This window comes from Larimichthys crocea, chromosome I (assembly GCF_000972845.2).
Source record: "Larimichthys crocea isolate SSNF chromosome I, L_crocea_2.0, whole genome shotgun sequence".
Lineage (NCBI taxonomy): Eukaryota > Metazoa > Chordata > Actinopteri > Sciaenidae > Larimichthys > Larimichthys crocea.
The window spans coordinates 39,092,597-39,113,683 of record NC_040011.1 but is presented as its reverse complement, the minus strand read 5'-3'; the positions used below and the strand labels follow the sequence as shown (position 1 = coordinate 39,113,683).

At 39.8% G+C, this 21,087-nt stretch overlaps 1 protein-coding gene across 5 annotated transcripts in view; it reads right to left on the bottom strand.

Annotated features, from left to right (window-relative positions):
* The window catches only part of ctnna1 (catenin (cadherin-associated protein), alpha 1), a 75,556-nt gene that overhangs the window by 16,337 nt on the left and 38,132 nt on the right, over positions 1–21,087 (bottom strand). For all 5 annotated transcript variants that reach the window (XM_019268453.2, XM_019268455.2, XM_010737491.3 and 2 more), the window contains exons 8-15: positions 19,042–19,122; positions 18,664–18,816; positions 12,008–12,100; positions 10,447–10,603; positions 9,540–9,740; positions 7,278–7,429; positions 3,627–3,737; positions 986–1,167 (exon numbers count right to left, since the gene is read on the bottom strand). In XM_019268453.2, coding sequence (XP_019123998.1) covers positions 986–1,167; positions 3,627–3,737; positions 7,278–7,429; positions 9,540–9,740; positions 10,447–10,603; positions 12,008–12,100; positions 18,664–18,816; positions 19,042–19,122 — 1,130 coding nt within the window. The remainder of the gene's footprint in view (positions 1–985; positions 1,168–3,626; positions 3,738–7,277; positions 7,430–9,539; positions 9,741–10,446; positions 10,604–12,007; positions 12,101–18,663; positions 18,817–19,041; positions 19,123–21,087) is intronic.

Genomic DNA, 21,087 nt, shown 5'->3' with positions numbered 1-21,087 from the left:
TGCCTAATAAAACATCACTTGTACATTTAAAAAAAACTATAAAAAAGGGTTTGCAAACAGCACTAGGAAAGCAAATATTTTACAATATCGGAAGACATTACAGAAATGTTGTCTGGGCAGGAGTCAATTTCTTTACATTACACTGGATCACTGATGTTATATAGCCTATGTGATGTTGATGAAATTCAAAAGGTAGCAACAATCTTTTCTGCAAGTCAATACTTATTGATGTATCAAGTATGAACCAGTTTTAAAGTTTCAAAAAAAAAAAAGGAAAAAAAAGCCCTGCCTCTAAAACCTTCAGACATTTTGAGGGTTCGAGGCATATTTTGTAGCCATATTTACCGCTTGTTGTTTCATAACATTATATTTTTTCATAATACATCGTGATTCCTGAGGCCCATCCTTTATTGTCTCAACAAACCTCTGAAAAGGGTGAGCTGTAGCAGCTCTGCTGCCCGTTTGCAGTGCACACCAAGCTTTATTCATGTACCAGAGAGAGGGAGATTTGAGGCACTGCTTATGGATGTGCATATTAAGATTAGGGGAGGATATAAAAAATAATCAAGAAGAAAATCCTACCTACAGTGCTGCTTAAGGAAAATGAAGAGCGTTGAGGCATGAAAAGTAGTGTTAAACTGTGTGCGAAGTGTTGTGCACACATGGGCAAATGTTGGGAAACAAATGCAGGCTTACTGGGTGATTGTATTTTGCTTAACTTAAACATACATTCTGTCTTGGGGGCATTTTGCTTTAACTGCACAACAATATGAATATTTGATGTTAGGTCAGTAAGACCATGTACTGAATGCATGTCAGCCATATGAATGAAGAAAAGCGCTGCAAAGGTTGTGCAGCTATTTACATCATTCCCTGCATTAAGATACCTTCTGAAGTCAGAGAAATATCTACAATTACAAAGTGAGCAATCATTCGCTGGGGAAGAAAAATGACTCTGGGCGAGAGCCAAGCTGTCCAAACTCACCTGGTAAAGTCTGTCATCTCCATCATGATCATGCACATCTGCTTGGCCAACACAATGATGTCATTGCCGCTGTCGTCCCACTTGGATACTTCAGCATCCAGCTTGCTCTTCTCTTCCTGGAAGCTAGCCACCTGTTCTGCAATCTTTGCCTTCTGCTCCTGGGGCAACTGGGCCATGATAGCCTAAAGGAGGAATTATGGAAAACATAGAGGGTTAGCATACAAGACGTCAACATACTGTTACTGAGGCCATTTCTGTCTCCAGGGCATTTTGTTTCATGTCATTTCCTATGGCTTCCATGGATGCACACACGTTTTCTTGGCCGTCAAGTGCATGGTGTTGTTTGAGATCAAAGCAGAGAATCACTGTGGAGCTTAGGTGCACTAGACTACTGTATTCCTACTTTAACTTCTTTCATACTGTCTGATGTATCTAAGTACACTGGCCACTTTATACAATCTGATGCAAATCAGTACAAAGCCTTTGCTACAACTTTTTTGTGCACAAAACTTAACTAGATGTTCATTAGTGAGATCATGGTGGGTCATGCTTTCTAATATTCTTTTATGTTTTTAAACAGGATACGCAAAACACCTCTCAATAAAATGCTGCCCAGTTCAACACCACTGCAAAGTGCAACTTCAGTAACAAACACAGTTAAATGAATCCCTCTCTGATGGTATCTTTGTAGAATTTACAGCTCAGTAATTGTATTGGGTTGCATCAGATTTTATAGGTATATGAAATAAAGTGGCAATTAAGTGTATATTTATTAGTACTTGTTTGTTTTTTTTAACTCTTCAGACTGAAACTGGCTACATGAATTGGCGACTGTTTTCTATAAATAAATGCAATCAAAGTCTTGGATGGACATTTCGTTAATGGATACTGTCTACAAAAGCTGGGTTCAACATGGGGTTCACAGCCACTAAGTAATATTATGTGACATCTTCTGGGAAAATGTACATCTATTGAACTCAATGCCTCTGACCAATGAAGAAGATCAATATAAGGGCATTTGTTTAGCAGTACTTAATATCATGCGCAAATGTGTTTAGCACCATTCCTATATATCCTCTTGGGCTCTGTGGTTAAAGGGCAGCTTCCAAACAGGCAATCAGGCATTCAATGAATGAGCTCGTGAGGCCGGAGTTGGTAGACACTTAAGAGCAAGAAATCGAATATCAGCGCAAGAGCGTTCGTTCCATTACTGGTAAAGAGGAATCTCCCTCTAGAGTCACCTAAGCTTGAACAAAGCTGTTCTGGGCAGCACAAAGATGAGAAGCCCTAACCAAACAAAACAGTCAGATAATCTGCTGTGAACAAAACAAACAGCAAGGGAACGTACTGATGGATCGCTCTACCATTAGGGATATTTTAGATTAATTTATTACTAAACATACTTTAAGCCATTAATGCAGAGCACCTCAGTGTGCGCTTAAAATGGACAAAAGCTGTTTGGTAAGGGGGTAGAGGATACTAACTGTAATATTGACCAGTCAAGTTGACTATTGTGTAACCACTCAAGACAGAAGGACAGCAGCAATCCAAGCTCTTCTGAGAAGAGGGCAAACAATAGCAGACGTCTTATCTGCTAAGAGACTTTTCAGGTAGCCCACCGAGAGCTTGGAAAGTCCTGAACATTCAACATATCGACTACCAACACAAATTCATTCAGGACAAAAAAACAACAACAGATGGGATGGATAATTGAGGTTTAGAAAAATACTAAAAGACTGGAGGATGCAATATAAAAAATATGAATCCCCTGCATTCACCCTCCCATGCTACTCTCAGTGGTAAGTCCTGAAGCCTGTCCCAGCATGAATTAGACAGAGGGAAGGAAGACCTCATGGAAAGATCATCAGTCTTTTATCGGACTAGAGGCTGAAGTTTACTTCTGCCTTAAGTCTTCCTTTAGTCTTGAGTTCACTTTGTGTGCATGTTTTTAAATTATGGGAAACAACTTTTTTCAACACAACAAATGGGACCTAGTTGTAAACACGAGTTATATTAGGACAAATAAAATATACTAATACTTGGGTGTTAGGGTGGCGCAAAGCCAACTGTGCATAACCAATTAACAGCAAGTATTGGGGTGTTTGGAAAAACACTGGCTCAAACAACACTGACATGAGGATACTGTTACAAAGTACTAAAAAATCTGCTTTGTTGCAAGTTAATAAAATATAAAATGTATTTCTAATTTACAAAACTACAGGTCCTGTGGATGAGATATCGAGTTGCTCTTCTTATTATGTAGTATCCTAAAACATATTTCCATGTACCAGGAAAGTGATTACATGTTTCCAAACATGTCACATGAATTTACTCAGGTTAGAGAGCATTATTCAACTCAATGACTTAAGCATCTAACATGAACTTGTAATGTTAATATTCAACCATCTCCATGTACGCCTCTGAGCCACGAGTAAATGCAATTTCATAAATGAAAAAACATTATTATAAATGCATGTACTTTTAATATACAGTACACATACGTATGTATGTATATGTATGTATATGTATGTACATTTGTCACAAAGCTTCACTGACGTCATCTGACAACTAAAGATTTTAATGGCAGGGGATCAGGCTCTGGAGAGGCTGTAAATACTACAAGAAGCGATGGAGAATTTACCCGAGCACTCTGGCCGGCAATAAGCTGGTCATCCTCGGTCTGCACGCTGGTCCTGCTGCGAACATCAAAGTCTTCAGTCTCAAAGTCAGAGTCATCCAACTCCTCTGGAGTCTGTAAATGGAGAACACAGAGGGAAAAATGAGCAAAGGAAGGGCAAAGGAGGCACGATTAGGATAGCCGAATGAAAAAATGAAACAGGAGAAAGGGGAGAAAAATGAAAAAGGGGTAAGACAAAAATAAAATAAAATAAAATAGGCATACTACAGCCTTTTGAGGATTTTTTTTAATAACCAACCTGCTTACTATCTGTGAGATATGCCTTAGCACTGCCAGCAAGGGCAGTATCAGATAAATATCTTCTTCCTCATAGCTTGGTACAAGAAACTGTAAACTCTAAATTAATTTGTAAATCAAGTGTAATGTGCTGCCTGTGCATTTTGAGGGGGGAAATGAAGCTACAAGCTGGTGTGAAACATATTGGGAGCAAAACGCTTCAGCCCCATCTGTCGCTGCTATCTGTAGAAAGGCGGCTGAGGCATGAGTTATGCTCTTAGTGAGTGTTGCTACTTCATCTATGATCCTTCACCTCTTCTCTAGCTTTGAATGCAAAACAGGTTACAAGTATTCTTTCATAAATATTAAAATTCAAAAGAATTTCCAGCTCAGCAGGTCATGCCTAAAGCAAAATACAATACTGACTGACAGGAAAATGTATTTGGGGCTGATATGGGCACAGGGAAAATGATGTGGACAGATAAAGGTGCATTATCACGCCTGTGCCGCTACTTGTGCTTATCCAACTGTCTCAATACCTCCCTCCTGTAATGGATTTGGAGCCCTCACGTCTAAAAATAGCCGAAGGTCTCTGAACAACCTTACACTGCTTTATGGAATGTAGAGTTGCTCTTGTTCTCAAGGGAAAAGGGGTATGGTTTCAGATACAAAGCTGTAGTGACTCACAGGCATCTCTTTCAACCCAGACAATGCTGTTCAGTCGGGCAGAGATATCACCTGCTGTGGCCTGTGCAACAGATAACCTGTGAATGTGGGAGGCTCAGAAATGATAGCTTATGATGAGCACCCAATGGGACAGTGTCACTTGTCACTGTAGAGAAGTGACAATAGCCTGCGGTGAAATTAAAAAATTATCGTCGTCACAGTAAATAAAACTTTAACCCTAGTGGCAAAATTTGTTAATCAATATTTCGTTGTGTAGTGAGTGAGTCTGAAAGCTGAAATATTTAGTTTCTCCTGTATCGCTTTGATATAGCACATAATACCAGATGGTAAGCGAGCAGGGACGGAGAGAAAGCTGAAATTACAGTATCATGACATTGCTAGAAAGTAGGCCTTGGTCTTATCTAGTATTTTTGTCTGTTGCTGTAGATATGGAAGGGCACTCCAACAGTAAAATCCCCCATTGTTATTCTTTTCATGACATTCTACTCATAGCCTCTGTGAGCAGAACAGATTTTTTATTTTTTTATTTTTTAAAGGACAGAGCTAGCAAAATCACCTTGGGCCATGGTGCACTGCACAAATCATAAGGTAACGACAGCTGCCCCCTGTATCTCGCTGTCAGCAGCTCCCCGACTTCGAGACAGTTTGATGTCTGGGAGGCATATTCACTGATGTCACTGTAGGGGGGAGAGGGTTCTGTCCGCCTGTCAAATATCCAAGGGGTGACCAACGTTGGCTGCCTGTGCACCACTTACAGAGGTTAAAGACTTGTCTATCTTAAGTAGCCCCAGCCGTGCACACTTGTCTGTTCTGATTTAAGAGTAGGCCACTGTGCCACGCGTGCATGTTTACAAAAAGATGGCTGGAGGGAGAGAGTGTGTGTGTGGTAGTTTTGGTTGTCTTATCTCTCAGTTGGTTTATGATATTTGTTTGGATCAGCTGAACATGTTCATGTTGTAGTTTGAGGCACTGAAGGGCAGTGCAGCCAAGCAAAGGGTTCTTTTAGATAGAAATTTATGTTTTTGATACACTTGTCTAATCTCATTACAAACAGCAGCAATTAAGAGTATGCTTATGGAGGCTGCTGTATCATTACCATTACTACTTGGGTAAACAGTTGAGTAATTTCCTGCTGAATAATCACAGCAAAACCTGTGATGATTACCTCACACACCTGATCAAGAACTCCTGGCAAACCTACAGGGAACTGCATAATTTTTTCCCCTTTCAAGATAATAGATGTGGTTTGAGTTGAGTCTCGCCACTATCTCCTGCTCATAGTTAAGAGTGGCAGAATCTGATGGATTAATTATATTTTAATTATAAGATTTTTCATAAATCCGTTAAATAAATGTTATTTTTAGCACACATGACCACCTACACACACACACACACACACACACACACACACACACACACAGGCGCACACACACAGGCGCACACACACATACATACATACACACACACACACACACACACACACATACACACACAAGGTAGTGTTCAGCCAACCCCACAGGACCGATGTTAACAGCTTAATCAATCTGGATAACAAGAGGAGCTGGGGCAGATGGAAACTCTCTGTATGTAGCTCTCTGGCTCACAGTCCAACTAGAAAATGCTAATTAAAACCTCAATCTTAAATCAATTGCTTATTATAATGCAAATACTGCATATTGGCCCCTCTTATTTGGTCTTTGTCTATGTCTAAGCAGCATTATTCATGAGAGCCCAGGCACAGTTTTGGAGCGCCGCTGTCAACACAAAACGTCCTGTCAAGACTAATGGTTCAAATTCAAAAGATTAAAGTGTTGAAAATAATGGAAGATGGCATAATACAACCAACTATTGTAACTCAATGTGGTAAACACATTACTGGGCACGGTTACACATGAAAGATTACTTGTTAATGTATACAAAAAATTACATTTGGCATTGTTAAGTAGCTGAACTAGTTACAGTATGAACCCTTAAGAACTATCCATTTCTTTTTACAGCTGTGGTGGCTTTTGTTGTCCGCACATTGTCAGTCAATTAGGTACCCAACCACCATCTGTCTTAGTTATAGTTCTACTCAAGCAAAGGCCATTAACCCACAGACAACCAAGGCTGCTGTTACACTAGATTGCAAGTCTGGTCAATTAGGTTTGCTCTTGCATGAGACAAGTTAATCATTGGCTTCTAGGACAGCACGCATGCAGTTTCTCACATACAATTAAAAGCAGCATCTGGTGCACAGACCACTGGCCATATATATATATACAGTTATATTACACTACAATAACCAAGGCTCCTTACAGTTTTGTAGATCTGATGGAGTCTGTTGAACTGTTTTAAGTTCAGCCAAGACAAATGAATGCTGTCTGTGGTGAATGAGTTTAAACCTTTACACCGGGCTTGTGTGGTTCTCAAAGAGTTATGGCTTCTTAATGTGGCTAAAGGCAAAACTGTCTATACGAGTGAAAATACCCTGAAGTGAAGCAGCATTTATTTACTCCTGACACTTTCAACTCCATACTCGAGGGAAGACAGAAAATGGAATTTACACTATCCTGATTGAATACAGGACGTGGAGGAGAAAATACTATCATTTCTCCAAAAAAAAAAAAAAAAAAAAGCTTTTTGAAGCCCATTACAAGGTGAAAATCATGTCTTGTGTTGCAGAGGAAGAAAAAAAACAATGCAACTTACTCTGATCATGAGGACAGCCTTGCGAATGTCGCGAATGCCATCATACACCAGACGGGACGCGTCAATGAACTCATTCTCATCCACAGGTAGTGTGGGGTTTGCGCTCAAGGCCTCTACTGCAGACTCCACCTGCTCTGTGAACCGTGGCATGACTGAAGCAGGTGTGATGAAGGGTGGGAGAAAGAAGGGGACAAAGAAAGATATTGAAAAATGATGTTGATGAAGATTCACTCCAACAAATACAAATAGAAAGAAGGTACCTAAAAAGTAAGTGCAGCGTAAAGGAACAGACAACAAACTGAGGGTGGTATGTGCTGTAATACTCGAATGTTTTTAAAAGAATATACATAAATAGTTGCTAAGACTGTCCGACCACCACCTCTAAACACAGAGCCAATGGGTTTGTGAGAGCAGTTTGCTTTACTGTTCCACATCTGACACTCCCGAGATTGTAGGCTATCAAAAGTTACCAAACATAAAACATCAACACAGTCAGTCTACTGAGAAATGTATATTTGAGATTATTATAAATGATTCCCTCAGCAACACTAGCAAGGTATCATTCTGTTCTGCCTCTCATTGTGCCACTGAAGATAGCTGCCTCTGAATTATTAATTACAAAGCGTAGTCATTACATTCAACTTTGACAGATGGAAATTTAGGCTGTTGGTCTCCTTACTCACAATACCGTCTACGGCTACACGACAAAAAAGATACATAATGCCGAATGGCACAGATTCCAGATTCAGCGTAGCAGAGTTTTCCAGTAGAAGGGATCACAAAGCTGTCCCAGCGGGCATGTAGTGTGCCCCACTGATGATATAATAACAGCCCCAGAGGGCTCTCTAGCACATCTGCCTTCATAATATTTCAAATTCCATATTTAGGATTCAGCTCGGCCTTCATGGGAGAGGCAGGATGCAGATGTGGAGGCAGAGAGCAGCCGGAGCAAGAAAAATTAAAAACAAAGAGGATTTTGGTTATTATAATCTGCAAGTATTGTGATTGTTACAGTCACATCAATCACACTGCTGAACCTATTACTAATGAGTCTATCAAGTCGTTTCACATTAAAAACAGACAAAAAGCAGCAACAATGCACCATCATTCATGTCTAAGAGGACAGCTAACGAACTCTGAACCAACTTTCAGTCATCTTTTTTTCTTAATGGCACAATCCTACTACCAAACCTGTCACAATAAACAGAGCATTAATATGTTTAATGTTTTTCAAATGGGTACTGATGTGGAGATTAGATAGATTTTAACTTTGTGCAACTAGCATTATTAATAAATGCACGATACATAAAGATTTACATACATTTACCAGGTATTGCTTTACTTAAATTAAGTGACAGATGAGTATTTAAACCTATGACATGACATTCTGAATCGATGAAATCCAAATTCTTCTCATAATGTCTCTAAAACCAGAAAACTTCAAATTACTACTTGCCTTCACAGGTGACACAGATGCATGTCAGAGCATAAATTCTACAATTAGAGAGGGACTCTGTTTAACCTGAATCCCATCACTTTATTCTGGAGAGGACATGAGAAAATCTGACAGAAAAAATCTCAAGACATTCCAGGTCTCCAGAGCTGACCACCCCCTCAGCCACACAAAAAAATCCTGCTTGAACCACAGCCTGAATTTTCTGACTCTTAATGGGCCCAACCTCAGGAGGACGGAGCCGTTTCCAAATCTGACAACCGACAAATCGTTCTGCCATCTTGTTAGCTTTCTGGTGATGGAAGCTAATACAGCTCACACTTACTGCCTGATAATGATATAGGAGGGCATATGGACAAAAACAACTTCCATGATATAACCTTGGTTAAGATATTCAGGGGCTATTTGACAACAGATCAGTGCCTGCCGTGCAGATTAATAGTGTCAGCTCAGTCGGAGGTGGTTGGATCCCACAATGGCTTTGACTGTCACTGTGACTGACTTAGGCATGAAGTGGATACACCCATACAGGTATGGATGACTGACCCTCTTCACCACCACACTTGGTTTCCCTGGAGCGTCCATTATCTTACAGTTTCATGTATAGAGTTACATGAATAGGAGTATAATTGAAAGAATTTCAACTAAGGCACTACGCTATAATAATTCTAAAGCTAGAGATGTAATGATGTGTCTGAGTTTAATCATCTGAATATTGTTGTACTGATGAATGATCAAGCTTACGTAGACGCAGTCTTTTGGCAGAAATAACTTCTTTGGCTCATTCCATAATTATGTTTCTGTGGTACCTGTGTCAGTGAGGAGCTTGGTGGCCTCCAACACCTTCTCTGTGTACACTCCAGGTTCATAATTGTCCATTTCAGAAGTGACCACATGGACGACTCTGGCAGCACGGCCTCGAATAGCCCCAGCAGTGCGATCCAAACCATCCACATCTTTCTCCTGCAGAGCGATGACACACTTATTCACATCCTCCAGGATGTGGTTCTCTGGAGACATAAAACAATGATGCAGTTAGCAGTGTATACTTTGTATTACTGAAACACGTTGTTCCAAAACATGCCATCAGCCTTCATCAAAGAGACGCTTTAATCAAGGAAGGAACACTATATGAGTAATAATGAGGAAATAGATAGTCTGGAAATTCGCAGCCTTCATTCTGTGTTTGCATAGTCTGAAATCAAGAGAGCCACTGGGAGGCTCAAGTATAGGACGGGGAGAGCCAAAGACAAATTCTCAGACTGCTTATTAATGGGAAGCCTGTAGAATGCAAATGTCCACTGTGTAAATTACAGTCCGTCCTTGGCTGGAGGTGAGAGAAGTCACTCTGCTTAATGCTTAACGAGAACTCTTTAAGGATATGCCTGACAAACCATTTGTGTGTTTTAACACACGTGACAGGATGTCAATTTCAGACGTAGTGCTGCTGATGCTTCAGTACTTTCCTCTGTAGAGCCCAGTCAACCATAGTATGTATGGCTCTCCTCACAAAAGACTAATACCACGGATCCTTTACAGCTGTTTTACCTCCTCTTAAGACTGGTCTTAAGTGCTTTGTGCAAATCTATCTTCACACAGACCGAGCTTTCTTGTTTAAACAGTTTTTTTAAAATTCATAAATTATCATTCCAATAAAATGAAACATTGATTTTGTCCCCCCCGCACAGCTATGACATGCAAATGAGCAACACTCACCAGACACACAAAGGAAGTCATCAATGGATGTTATGTCATCAACAGCATCAGTGAGGACGCGGACCTGCTTCTCCCACTGCTCCTTGAACAAATCCATATTGTCCTGGGCCACCTTACTGTTGGGCTTGGCAGCAAGGGCCAACGCTGCATTAATCACCTGTAATCACCCAATTACAACCATTAAAGCTCCATTACTGCATAGCCCACAGCCACAACATTAGCATAGGTTGATTGTGCAAAGCCCCCCCATTCTCCCACCCCAATGTTGGGACTACAGCATGAAGCCAATTCATTCCTGGGAGTGATTATAGACTCGGAGTGTTTTGGAGGATTGAATGCAATAAAACTAATAGCTGCTTGTTTTGGGGAAGAAACATCTGTAGATATCAAAGCTCGGGGTGAATAGGAGTCATTAGACAAGATTAAAAGGAGCAGTGGCAGCATTGTGGAGAGAGCTGGCAAGGCTCGGGGGTACAGATGAGGGACTGGTAGTTAGCATGGGATGAAAAGACGGGCTTAATGGTGGACAAACCATTTGCACATTTGATGTGAGAAATGATTTATCTAAACTGCTGGAACGATGGAAGGACGCTTTAGAAAAAGGACTGTGGGGTGTGCAACTACAGACCCAATGGTGTTTGAAAGAGTCCAGCACAGGTGAGCAAGGTCAGATGGAGACACAGAAAGTGAATCAACGCCGTCATATGCACAAATAACTGTTACTGCAGATGATCACATTCAGAACACATCAGCGGTCTTTCAACAGTTTCAGTTTTCCATTTGTTTTTTATGCATTTGATTATGTATTTGTTTCACAATTTAATAAACTGTGATGAATACAGAGCGCAGGTTGCAAATTTTCTACCTTGCCAGCACAGAGTCCTGGAATTCAATTCCAGGTGGCATTACCTTTGGCATGGCTGCATATTCCAGCAGAACACAATGTTTGGAGGTAAAAAAAAAAAAAAATAAATAGTGGGGATCACGTCCATGTCACTGCACTGGCAACTCTGACTAGCTATTATTTTGTTTGTTTCCCACCTCATCATTACCACTAGCTATTCACTTCTTGTGTGGCATGTTAGGGACTATTTTCCATATTTTATTTCATTTCATTATTGTTAAAATGAATAGACGGTGGGAACAAAGACAGCACCCACATACAGTGTTGTGTCCTTTTCATTCCAGCACCTTTCTGGCACAAATGCAGAATCCAAAGACTGGAGGAAATTAGACTGTAGTGCATACATACCACACTAATTCAAAACATGTTGTTTTGTTGTTTGCATTATGCCAACGCTGACTTTGACATTATTTTAATAATCCAGTTGAGTCGTAATGTGCTTTTAAAATACCTGCATGTAAATAGGCCTGAACAGCTGAAGTCTTGCAAACATCAGCCGCACTTTTAGTTTAGTTTAGTCTGTACTGAAGCCACTCTGTGTATGAACTAACATTTTGACAATGGTAGCTCCTAGTGCTAGTAAGACAAGGTGGCAATCTCAAAGAGGTGAGAAATCAATGAGCTGGGTGGAAGCTGGAGTGGAAAACAACCACTTACCTGGGGGCAAAGACTCTCCAGTTGAGATGCTGCCATCCGAACCAGCTTCACTCCCTCTTCATTGTTGGAGATGGAGCATGCCAGGTTGGCCACCTTAAAAGAAAAACACACGCATCTAATTTTTAGCCACAGACAGGGACTCTGGCACAGTTTGAAAGAAACAAAGAAAGAGCAATACATACATAATTAAACTTGGGCAAGTTCATTATGGTATCAGAAATAGAGCAGCTGCAATACAAGTAATCCCTGAGGAATATAAACCCACTGCTGAGGATTAATTTATAAAGCTACTAAAATGATACAATATGATGGCAACAAGGGAAAAAAAGGAGTAGGAGGGAAAACAAAAGCTAAGCTGTGTAAATATAAAATAGAAGTTTTGTATTTGTTTCCCAAAAAAATTGGAAATTCATCAAATGCGAATGTAAATTGTAGCTGGTAACTCAAGGATGTGGTTATTCATAGCGAGCATATCACAGGCCTGCCAGATTGCCATTACGGTACAGGAATCAGACAGGCAAATATTCCTGACACTTTCAAAAACGAGTGAGAACTGTGAGTGCTGAGCTAAGCAAGTCTTGCTTGCAGCTGCCAACATTTATGGTTTGTGAGTATATTTTCTGGTATTGACCAACAAATCAAGTTCTCTCGCAATTATTTCTGAATATTCTTGCAGCCTTCAGAATAACATTATGCATCTACTCATACTCATATTCACAAAAATCTAGGTCAGAGACTTTGAAGATTCCCATTTGTTGGTTGGGATGTGTTGGCAACAATGCAGAAACAGAATGCCTGGAATGTGAGGAACTGTGCCACAGTGGGATTATCCAGTGTGCTGAAACATAATCAATTACAAAGGCAAACACCAACTCTTGATTGCACTACAGCAGGAACTGGGACTAAAAGGGTTTTTTTTATTTAAAAAAAACCTCGGGTTATTTTTATAGTTTTAGCCATCAATCTGTTATATTTTAGTCACCAATACAACTGCTGAGATCTGGGTCATGCAACAATATAAGCCTTTATTTCACATATGAAGTAAACATAACCCCAATTTTAACATAATAGCTAAAATTGAGGGCAACACAACTGTCAAATATGATTTAACACATGTATTCACAGCTATATAAGTCAGGCTGGACAACACCAAAGCTGAAAGTTGCATTTGTCTTCAAAATAAGAAGTCTGGGAAGGAAAAGGAAAGAGAAACTTATTTTCAACCTGGAGGTTGTAGGATCTCAAGCTTTAAACTTCAACAAAATTCCATCATAAAACATAGAAATGTGGAGCAAATCCCTGAAAGAAGTATTGAGGTGTTAAGAAAAACAAAAAAAGCACGACTGAAGCATTGGTGGTGAAATGCATTACCGGCTGCTAGAGTGGCAGAATGATTGAGAGTATGAAAGATCCTCTCCTCCTCAGTCTCAGTTCTACAAGAAGATACCAACCCCCACCTTAAAGCTCCTGAGCAATTTTGCTGATGAGAAGCACTTATTCCACCGTGCTGGTGAAGCCCTGAAACATTGATATAAACACATCCTACATCACTATGCAAACACATGCGGGGGACCACAGGGTGAACGCTGAGGAGCCCGAGAGGAGGGGTGGGAGAGCGGGTACATAAAGAAAAAAAGGGCACTTTATGGAGAGACCTGTGTTTTTACTTTCATGATCTTTCACAAGACCTTGCTCTTACTCACACTGTGATTCCACTGGGAAAACAGCCATTTTTGCATAAAGGGACTGTGGAGGAAGCCAAACAACAAAATTCTACCCTCCAGTCAACTAAAGCTATTCCACTTGTCATGCTGTAACATACTATTTAAAGTGTCAGGGGAGTCAGAGTGTACCAAGTCTGTGCAAACATGTACCAAAACGCAGTTTGAAATCCTACTTTCTACAGAAAAAAAAACAGCTTCACAAGCTTAGAAAGTTATACAAACTTATACTTCCAACAATATGCATTCCATTCACTGACAATGAAAATAAAATGAGTAGGGACCAGTAATTCAATTATGCTGTCGAGGCACATACACAAAGGAAGGACAATCCTATAAACTTAATCCTTATGGCTCCATCACTGTGCACCGTTTTTACCGCATCGTATCTTTTTAACTACCGTTCAGTGCACACTGGCTTGGTAGGAATGCCAGTTTGTGAGTTTATATAACGTGATGGATATTATGTAGATTTAAATAGATGAGATGACAAACAGAGCTTGTTGTGATCAGAAAAGTGTACCACTACTGTCTCATTATTCCGACATTATGCAATAGCATGTCCAATGAATCACACGGTGTCGCAAATATCATGAAAAATAATATGTATCCGTCTTAATGAACTGACTATTAAATGCCAAGAAAATGCAGACAGAAAGCTCAGGGAAATGCAGCCAAACAAGGATAGATACCAGATCATAAATATTTCCCCTTGGCTGCCGGGAGAGGAGAGAGGACAGGAAGAGAGGAGGGGAAAATAGGAGTGTGTGTTTGGGAAGCTAAATGTGCAATGTCATCATTGCATTAAATAAAATCAGAGGCAAAGATCTGTAGCTCTTCTTTTTTTTTTAGTAGCTCAGTTTATGAAAACTGATAAAAGGTACGCCATGGTTAAGAACTGACAAACATGTAGCCTATCCTAATTACTTGTCTTATTTTTAACTGAAAAAAAAAAAAAAAACATTCCATGATTTTGCTAATGCAGGGAAGGTACACTGAGTCATTCGCCATCCAATTAAATAAAGAAAGGTAAAACCATCTTATTACGGTATTTTCTGTGGTAAAACATAAATACATGAGAGCTTTTAGCACAGGGCAACAAACACTAAAACAAAAATCAGTTCTCCCAGTAAATTCTGATTTCCCAAACTAATTACACTAATCCATTGGACGACTGTTCACACATCAGTGGAGGCATCCCTGCATGTTGACTCTATCATGCTGCAAATCTCGATCACTAATGGTGGCTTTTGACTCTGAAGCTCATGATGAAAACAGAATGTGCGCTAAAAACAAACATCATCTTATCTAAAGAATGGAAACTAAAAATGTCCCCTATCTAATGTCACTATCATCCCTTTTGCCCGGTTGGTGCATGCAAAATTGATTCAATTTCTCCGATCCCTCTGTTCTTCAGCTGTTAATCTTTCCATTTCATCTCTCATTAGGATGAACAGACGCTTGTTTTGTGTCATGCGGAGAGAAATTCAAATGGATTTACAGCATCTCATTTGGACACTGCAGATGCTGTATATTTGGCTGTTTCTCTATGCTACGTTCTTGCTCTGCTAACTCAGTGCTGAAATCTCCACATTATCCTGACCACCCTGAAACCTTTAAGAACATGGTTTCAATGCAACAGCATTAAGCTCAGTGTGCAGCCCGCCTAGCCTTCAGATGATAAATTTCACTGCTTAAAAATGCTTAGCAGGATAGAAAAAAACTGCTAAACCATAGGATTTGGCAGTAAATATCCATATAAACATAGTTTCCATTCAGATATGAATGTGAACACAGCCTATTAACATTAGATACAAAGTGGATGGACTATAGATACAATCTGAAGCATTTCAGCTACTAAGAGCAAAGCTTCAATAGTGGCGGAGTCTGTTATCAGGTCAAATAAACTTGACTTAAAGATGAAGTAAATCATACACTTTTATTTGATTGCTTGCACAAAGTTTATCAGCAGGATTTGACATTTGAAGTGCAAGACACTAACTTTAAAAATACTGGCATTCAAAGAATGATCCTAACACACAAGGAGAGCGGAAGTGCTAAAGAGGGCCCATGGATGAATGTGGGTCAGTCATAATATTGGTTTCAAACAAATGTGCTTGAACTGATGCACCATTTGCCTTAAGGCAAACTACGCTTGCACAACTCACAATGTCGGGCATTGGCTTGGTTGGTGGCACTTTGCTGTTCCTACCTCTGAATAGACACACATATTACATTCAGAACATATTCATTTCTTATGTGATAAGAAACCAAACACTCGCCTTGGACATTGCAACTCCTTTCATTTATATCTATTGTGTTTGGAAAAGGCTCCTTTCTGAAAGGGACTTACAATACCATTTCATTCCCACTTTGCACGCTGCATTTGCAGGGAAATGTCAACCATTTTCAGTCAGAGGTGAAAGCCAGGAGTCCCACTGTGACTCACCTATTGCTCAGTCGGCTGCATTGATGTTGACTTGCTCTACAGGAATGTTTTTCCTGAAAATGATATAATGCTTGTGCTAAAAAATAAATAAATAAATAAAGAGTTCATCTGATAAAATGTAACTCTGGCTGCTCCTACAAGGCTGCAATTCTTAGCCACATTCGAGGCACTAAGGCATGCAACTTCTGCATATTTAATTATAAACAACAAAATATCGTATCCCAGGTAATTAGCACCTCCGTATCAGTTACTGAACAGGCAGTGAGCTATGAAATCTGTATCTGAAACCCCAAAACAGGGTTGTTGTTTTTTTTAAAAAGGCCATGCATTTGACATAATCATCACTCAGCTCATGCAGATGCATCTTTGCCTCAATTAACGGCAGCTGAACGGCTGCCTGGTTGCATCTGCTCCTGTTTCTACATTGCCTTTGGATACAATCACGCCACCTCTGGAATTCATTTGGCATCTGAACATACCGCAAGATAAATTCAGCTGTCTACATTCATGTCGTTTCTTGTGTGTGCACTGTCATTAGAATTTCTGTATGGATTTCATACATATTAGTTGCGCCTTAATGCAACACAGAAATATGTGATTTGACTGCGCCACTAAGAATTTTTTATCTAAGGGGAACACACGCTTTCAAAGAAAAACAAAAACACACCGCAGGTTCCTGCAGGGGGTTTATATGCAGCACACGGTTTGCAGTACAGTGTGTGAGTTTTATTATTTAAAACACCTTGGTTACAATTAGACTGAGCTTCTAGGTTCATTAAAGTGTGTCAATGCTTAAAATATTACTATCAACATTATGTGAGGGATTTATTTATAATCTCTGTAAACGTGTTTATACTGTGTTCTGTTATATTAATTAGACTGTTTTCCATTGACAATTATCACCAATGTCTGAAATTCGCTCAGTTTACCACAAACGGCATGTGACATAATATTTTTGCTCTCCTAGTTTTAGTGACAACTCTATTTAGCAACCAAAACAGTTGTAAATGTATCATATTTAAATATCAAAATTCCCTTTTAACGACACAGCACAGCGCTCATGTGCTATTCTGCGGTGCTCCTTCGACACCATTCCTAATTTATGTGGGACAAAAGATACTTTTGCAGATGAATATTTTAGAGTTAGACTGACTTTGCAGTTTAGTTTTAACACACGAAACTGGGCAAGTAATAAAATATTTTCTCTAACAGACATTTTATTTTGTTAATTGAAGGCAAGTTGTTCTGTTTGTCATTTACGCAGCTAAAAACAATATCAAGGCCTTCATCTAGTTAGCTCACATGGACACCACTTAACCCTACCTATTTCAAAGCTAATGTCCTCAAGTTCACCGTGAGAAGACTCCATCACATCTAACTACATCTAACAACAACAAACAAGTAAGTTTTTACTAAATGCTATTCATCCATTGTGTTCCTTCGTGTATCCCATTAAAGTGCTAAAAGCAGAGACAGCACCAAAGCATTAGGGGAGTTCACCAAAGTCATGCACTAATGCCACTTCTGACACTCGGGCCTTCAGGGGCTACTTAAGGGTCTACGCCTCAGCGTGGTCCTCTTTTTCCTCCGATGCTTCAGCAGTTTACCCGGTGAATGCTTTTGCTGCCCTGTTTTCCCTGGACCAACCAATCCAGCCACAATCATGGGTCATCTGCCCGTGGGGAGAAATCACTTTCAAATGTCAGAATATGATGCTCTGACACAGGCATTCACGAAATAGCAGGAAAGTACACTAATGAGGACAGCTGATGTTTCTGTTAGCTTGTTGCCTATCCGTCATTGGCCCTGTGCATCTGTATTCTTGTTGCCATACAAAATACATACAAATTATTCCAAAAGCTACAGAGAGGGGTAAGATGCTCCAAGCCCCCTTTAAGATATTTATCCCAAGCAAGTAAGCATTACTATAGCACATATGGTGTTGGCCAATAAGAAGCAATGCTTAAATCTGTTGCGGCATGACAACACTTTCCCAGAGGTAGCACTTATCCTTGAGTTGTGGGTTTTTCATTCCTTTGGTTCTGCTTAAAATGTTATCTGTTGCTATAACCACACATAGCAATGTTCTGTTTGTCTGCTCACTATGGCATCACAGCATCAGATTAGAATCAGCATCGCCTTCAATTGAAAAATACTCTCTCCCCTCTCTCCCTGCCTCACTCTCTCTCTTTCACAGAGACAAAGACAGCGAGCACAGAAAATAATGTCAATGTTTACAGCTTCTTCTTTTTCATTAGGGAAAAAATATCCCAGATTGCTGTTTTCTGAGGCACTGTAATCCTAAAGTTGTGTCACAAAGGAATCTCTGAGAACAGAACCACAGAGGTTGAACTGGATTATGTCTCATGTTTACTATATAAGCTGAAATTTCTAAATGTCCAACAGGATGAAAAGGAAACATGTGAGTGTTCTATATTTGGGTCACATCATGTTTGACTGTGAAAGCACTCGAAATCCTACATTACCTCGATCAGCTTGTTGGCGTGCTCGCGGAACACCTGTGCATATTCTTTGACTTCTTTCTCGTTGCCGTTCTTGGCAGCCTCAATCAGGACCAGGAGGGGAACATTGGTCTCCAGGAAAGAGTCAGAGACATGGTCCATTACAGCTTTACGCAGCTGTGAAGGAAGAAATAAAAGAATTAAAAAAAGAAAGCACTGTCAAAATAATATATCATCCTGTGCATATGCACTGACATCTTGCCGCTTGTTGACCTGGCTAAACGGCACACCTTCCCTATATATTGAAGACAGCCATAGGGAATAGCTAGTCAACTATGTTGGCCAAACAACAGATATTAAGATGAAGACACAATGGGGGGGAGGGGGGGGGGACAAACAAACCTGTCTGCGCAGGTCTCTGGTCTTCTTGGTCATCCTGTCGATGGCTGTGTTCAGAGCATCACTCCTGTCCTTCCTTCCCGCCTGAAACATGAACATGGAAGAGGAATTAATGTGGCGCAGTGACAGCTATGTTTCTAACATCTTTCTTGTGGATGCTCATATAACATGCATTCTGATGAGTCTATGTCTGCAGGCATACAGTCACTTAAGAATTTACAGAAATGCTATTAGTCATGTATATTTCTCAGTTTTTTAATGGTCTAACCTACTTGCATTTGCTTCTTCTTTCATTGCTTTTTCTTTTAGGACAGTTGAACAGCCTAAAAATGTTCTACATCAATAACCAGTCGGTCCTAGATTTGAGTTATTGCTGCTATGACAGAATGTGCAGGAGTCTCTCAAAGGATTTGTGAATATTTTGTATTATTATATTCCGGTAAAATTAGGAAATTACAAGTCAGCTGGAAAATAATTTGGTTTCAAGAACTGAGGTGAATATATTAAGTAAGATACTGGTGGCTTCACTCACACAAAAATAAAAGCATTCATCTATCCACTCATTTGTATGTAATACGTTCCATTGACAGCAAAAGTGATCTTCAAATTTCAGTGCAGCTGGTGTTTGGCAGATACCAAGCTGGATCCATTTCTGATCCTTTTCATTTATTGTAAACCATTGTGCTCTGGATAGACCAGCTGTCAAACGCGGGCCACTGCCCTCTGTTAAAACACTAGAATCATTTCCTAACTGATAACACTGCAAGTGAATCACGGAGCATACAAACAAACAGTGGCCACCAGTTTCAATTATTAATGTACACACAGTGAAAGCATGCATCAATAAAAGTAACAGCTGCATTGGGTTAAAAAACTGCTAATTTGCATCTTTATCAGTGCTATGAATTATGGTCACCACACTGTCTTAAGTGCTTCCGTTGCATTTAAAAATTGTATTCATGCACGACAGGCTGTCCAGGAATCCTGCCCCAATCTTCCTGCCACCATAGATCTTTTCATGGATATCATACTGTACAATATATTACAGTAAACCATTAAAAGGGAAACTGAAAAGTATGCTATAGTTCTTAATCTGGAGCTTTCAAACATGAAGAACTGGACATTTGAAATCTTTAATAACTCAGACGGTATGGGACAAATCACATTATCTGATTTAGGTATCCCTACTTCTAAAATAAGTTTGTTGTAGTGTTTTTCATTCATTTTAGTCAATAATTGCTTAAATAATTATGTATTTGTATAGCTCAATTCCACGTACAATGTCTTTTTGGTTTTAATAGGCCAACCTCAGTAATTTCTACTGGAGAAACCCTGGAAACTGCTCTCCAAGACTTATTTTCCTGATACTGGTATTATCACAGATAAAACTGTTGGAAAATGACAGCTTGGTTGTTGTTTATGTATAGAAATCCACAACTAAGAGGAATAAACATATATTTAGATGTATCCACATCAGTGTGGACACATTTAAATATGTTTTATGTAACTTTTGTGTCATAAAAAGAAAGCAGCTGTGAAAAGGTCAACACTGAGCACTAATAATGTAAAGTAAGTAAAAACAGATCTCTTCCACACAGGTGGATTCTTTCTCACCTTCAATGAGACAATCGTGTTTATTAAAAGGTTACAATTTACTACACATGACTAAATTAAATTAAATTATGTAGAGTAATACTGTAACATTGGCGGCAATCACACAGCTATGCACTACATGGTAGTCAAAGCCCTAACCACTAGTCCCCACTGAGAGCAGAGAGATGTTCTGTCACTGCAAACTGCTCATGCGAAAAATCTGGAAAATTTAAAAGTTTAAGGAAGGATGGAGAGAGAGAGACGGAGAAAACGATGGACAGATAGAACAGCAGAAAAGGATCCAGTTGGACTCTGGGCTGTTCATCCTCCTTATAATGCTCAAATCAAGCGCGACATAACACCATGGATGGTTGTAGCATTGACCTGCCCCATCCCCCACTGCCCTTTGCCCATTGGGGGGTTGTATACATAGTAAGGGGCCGGGGAGCTCCAACG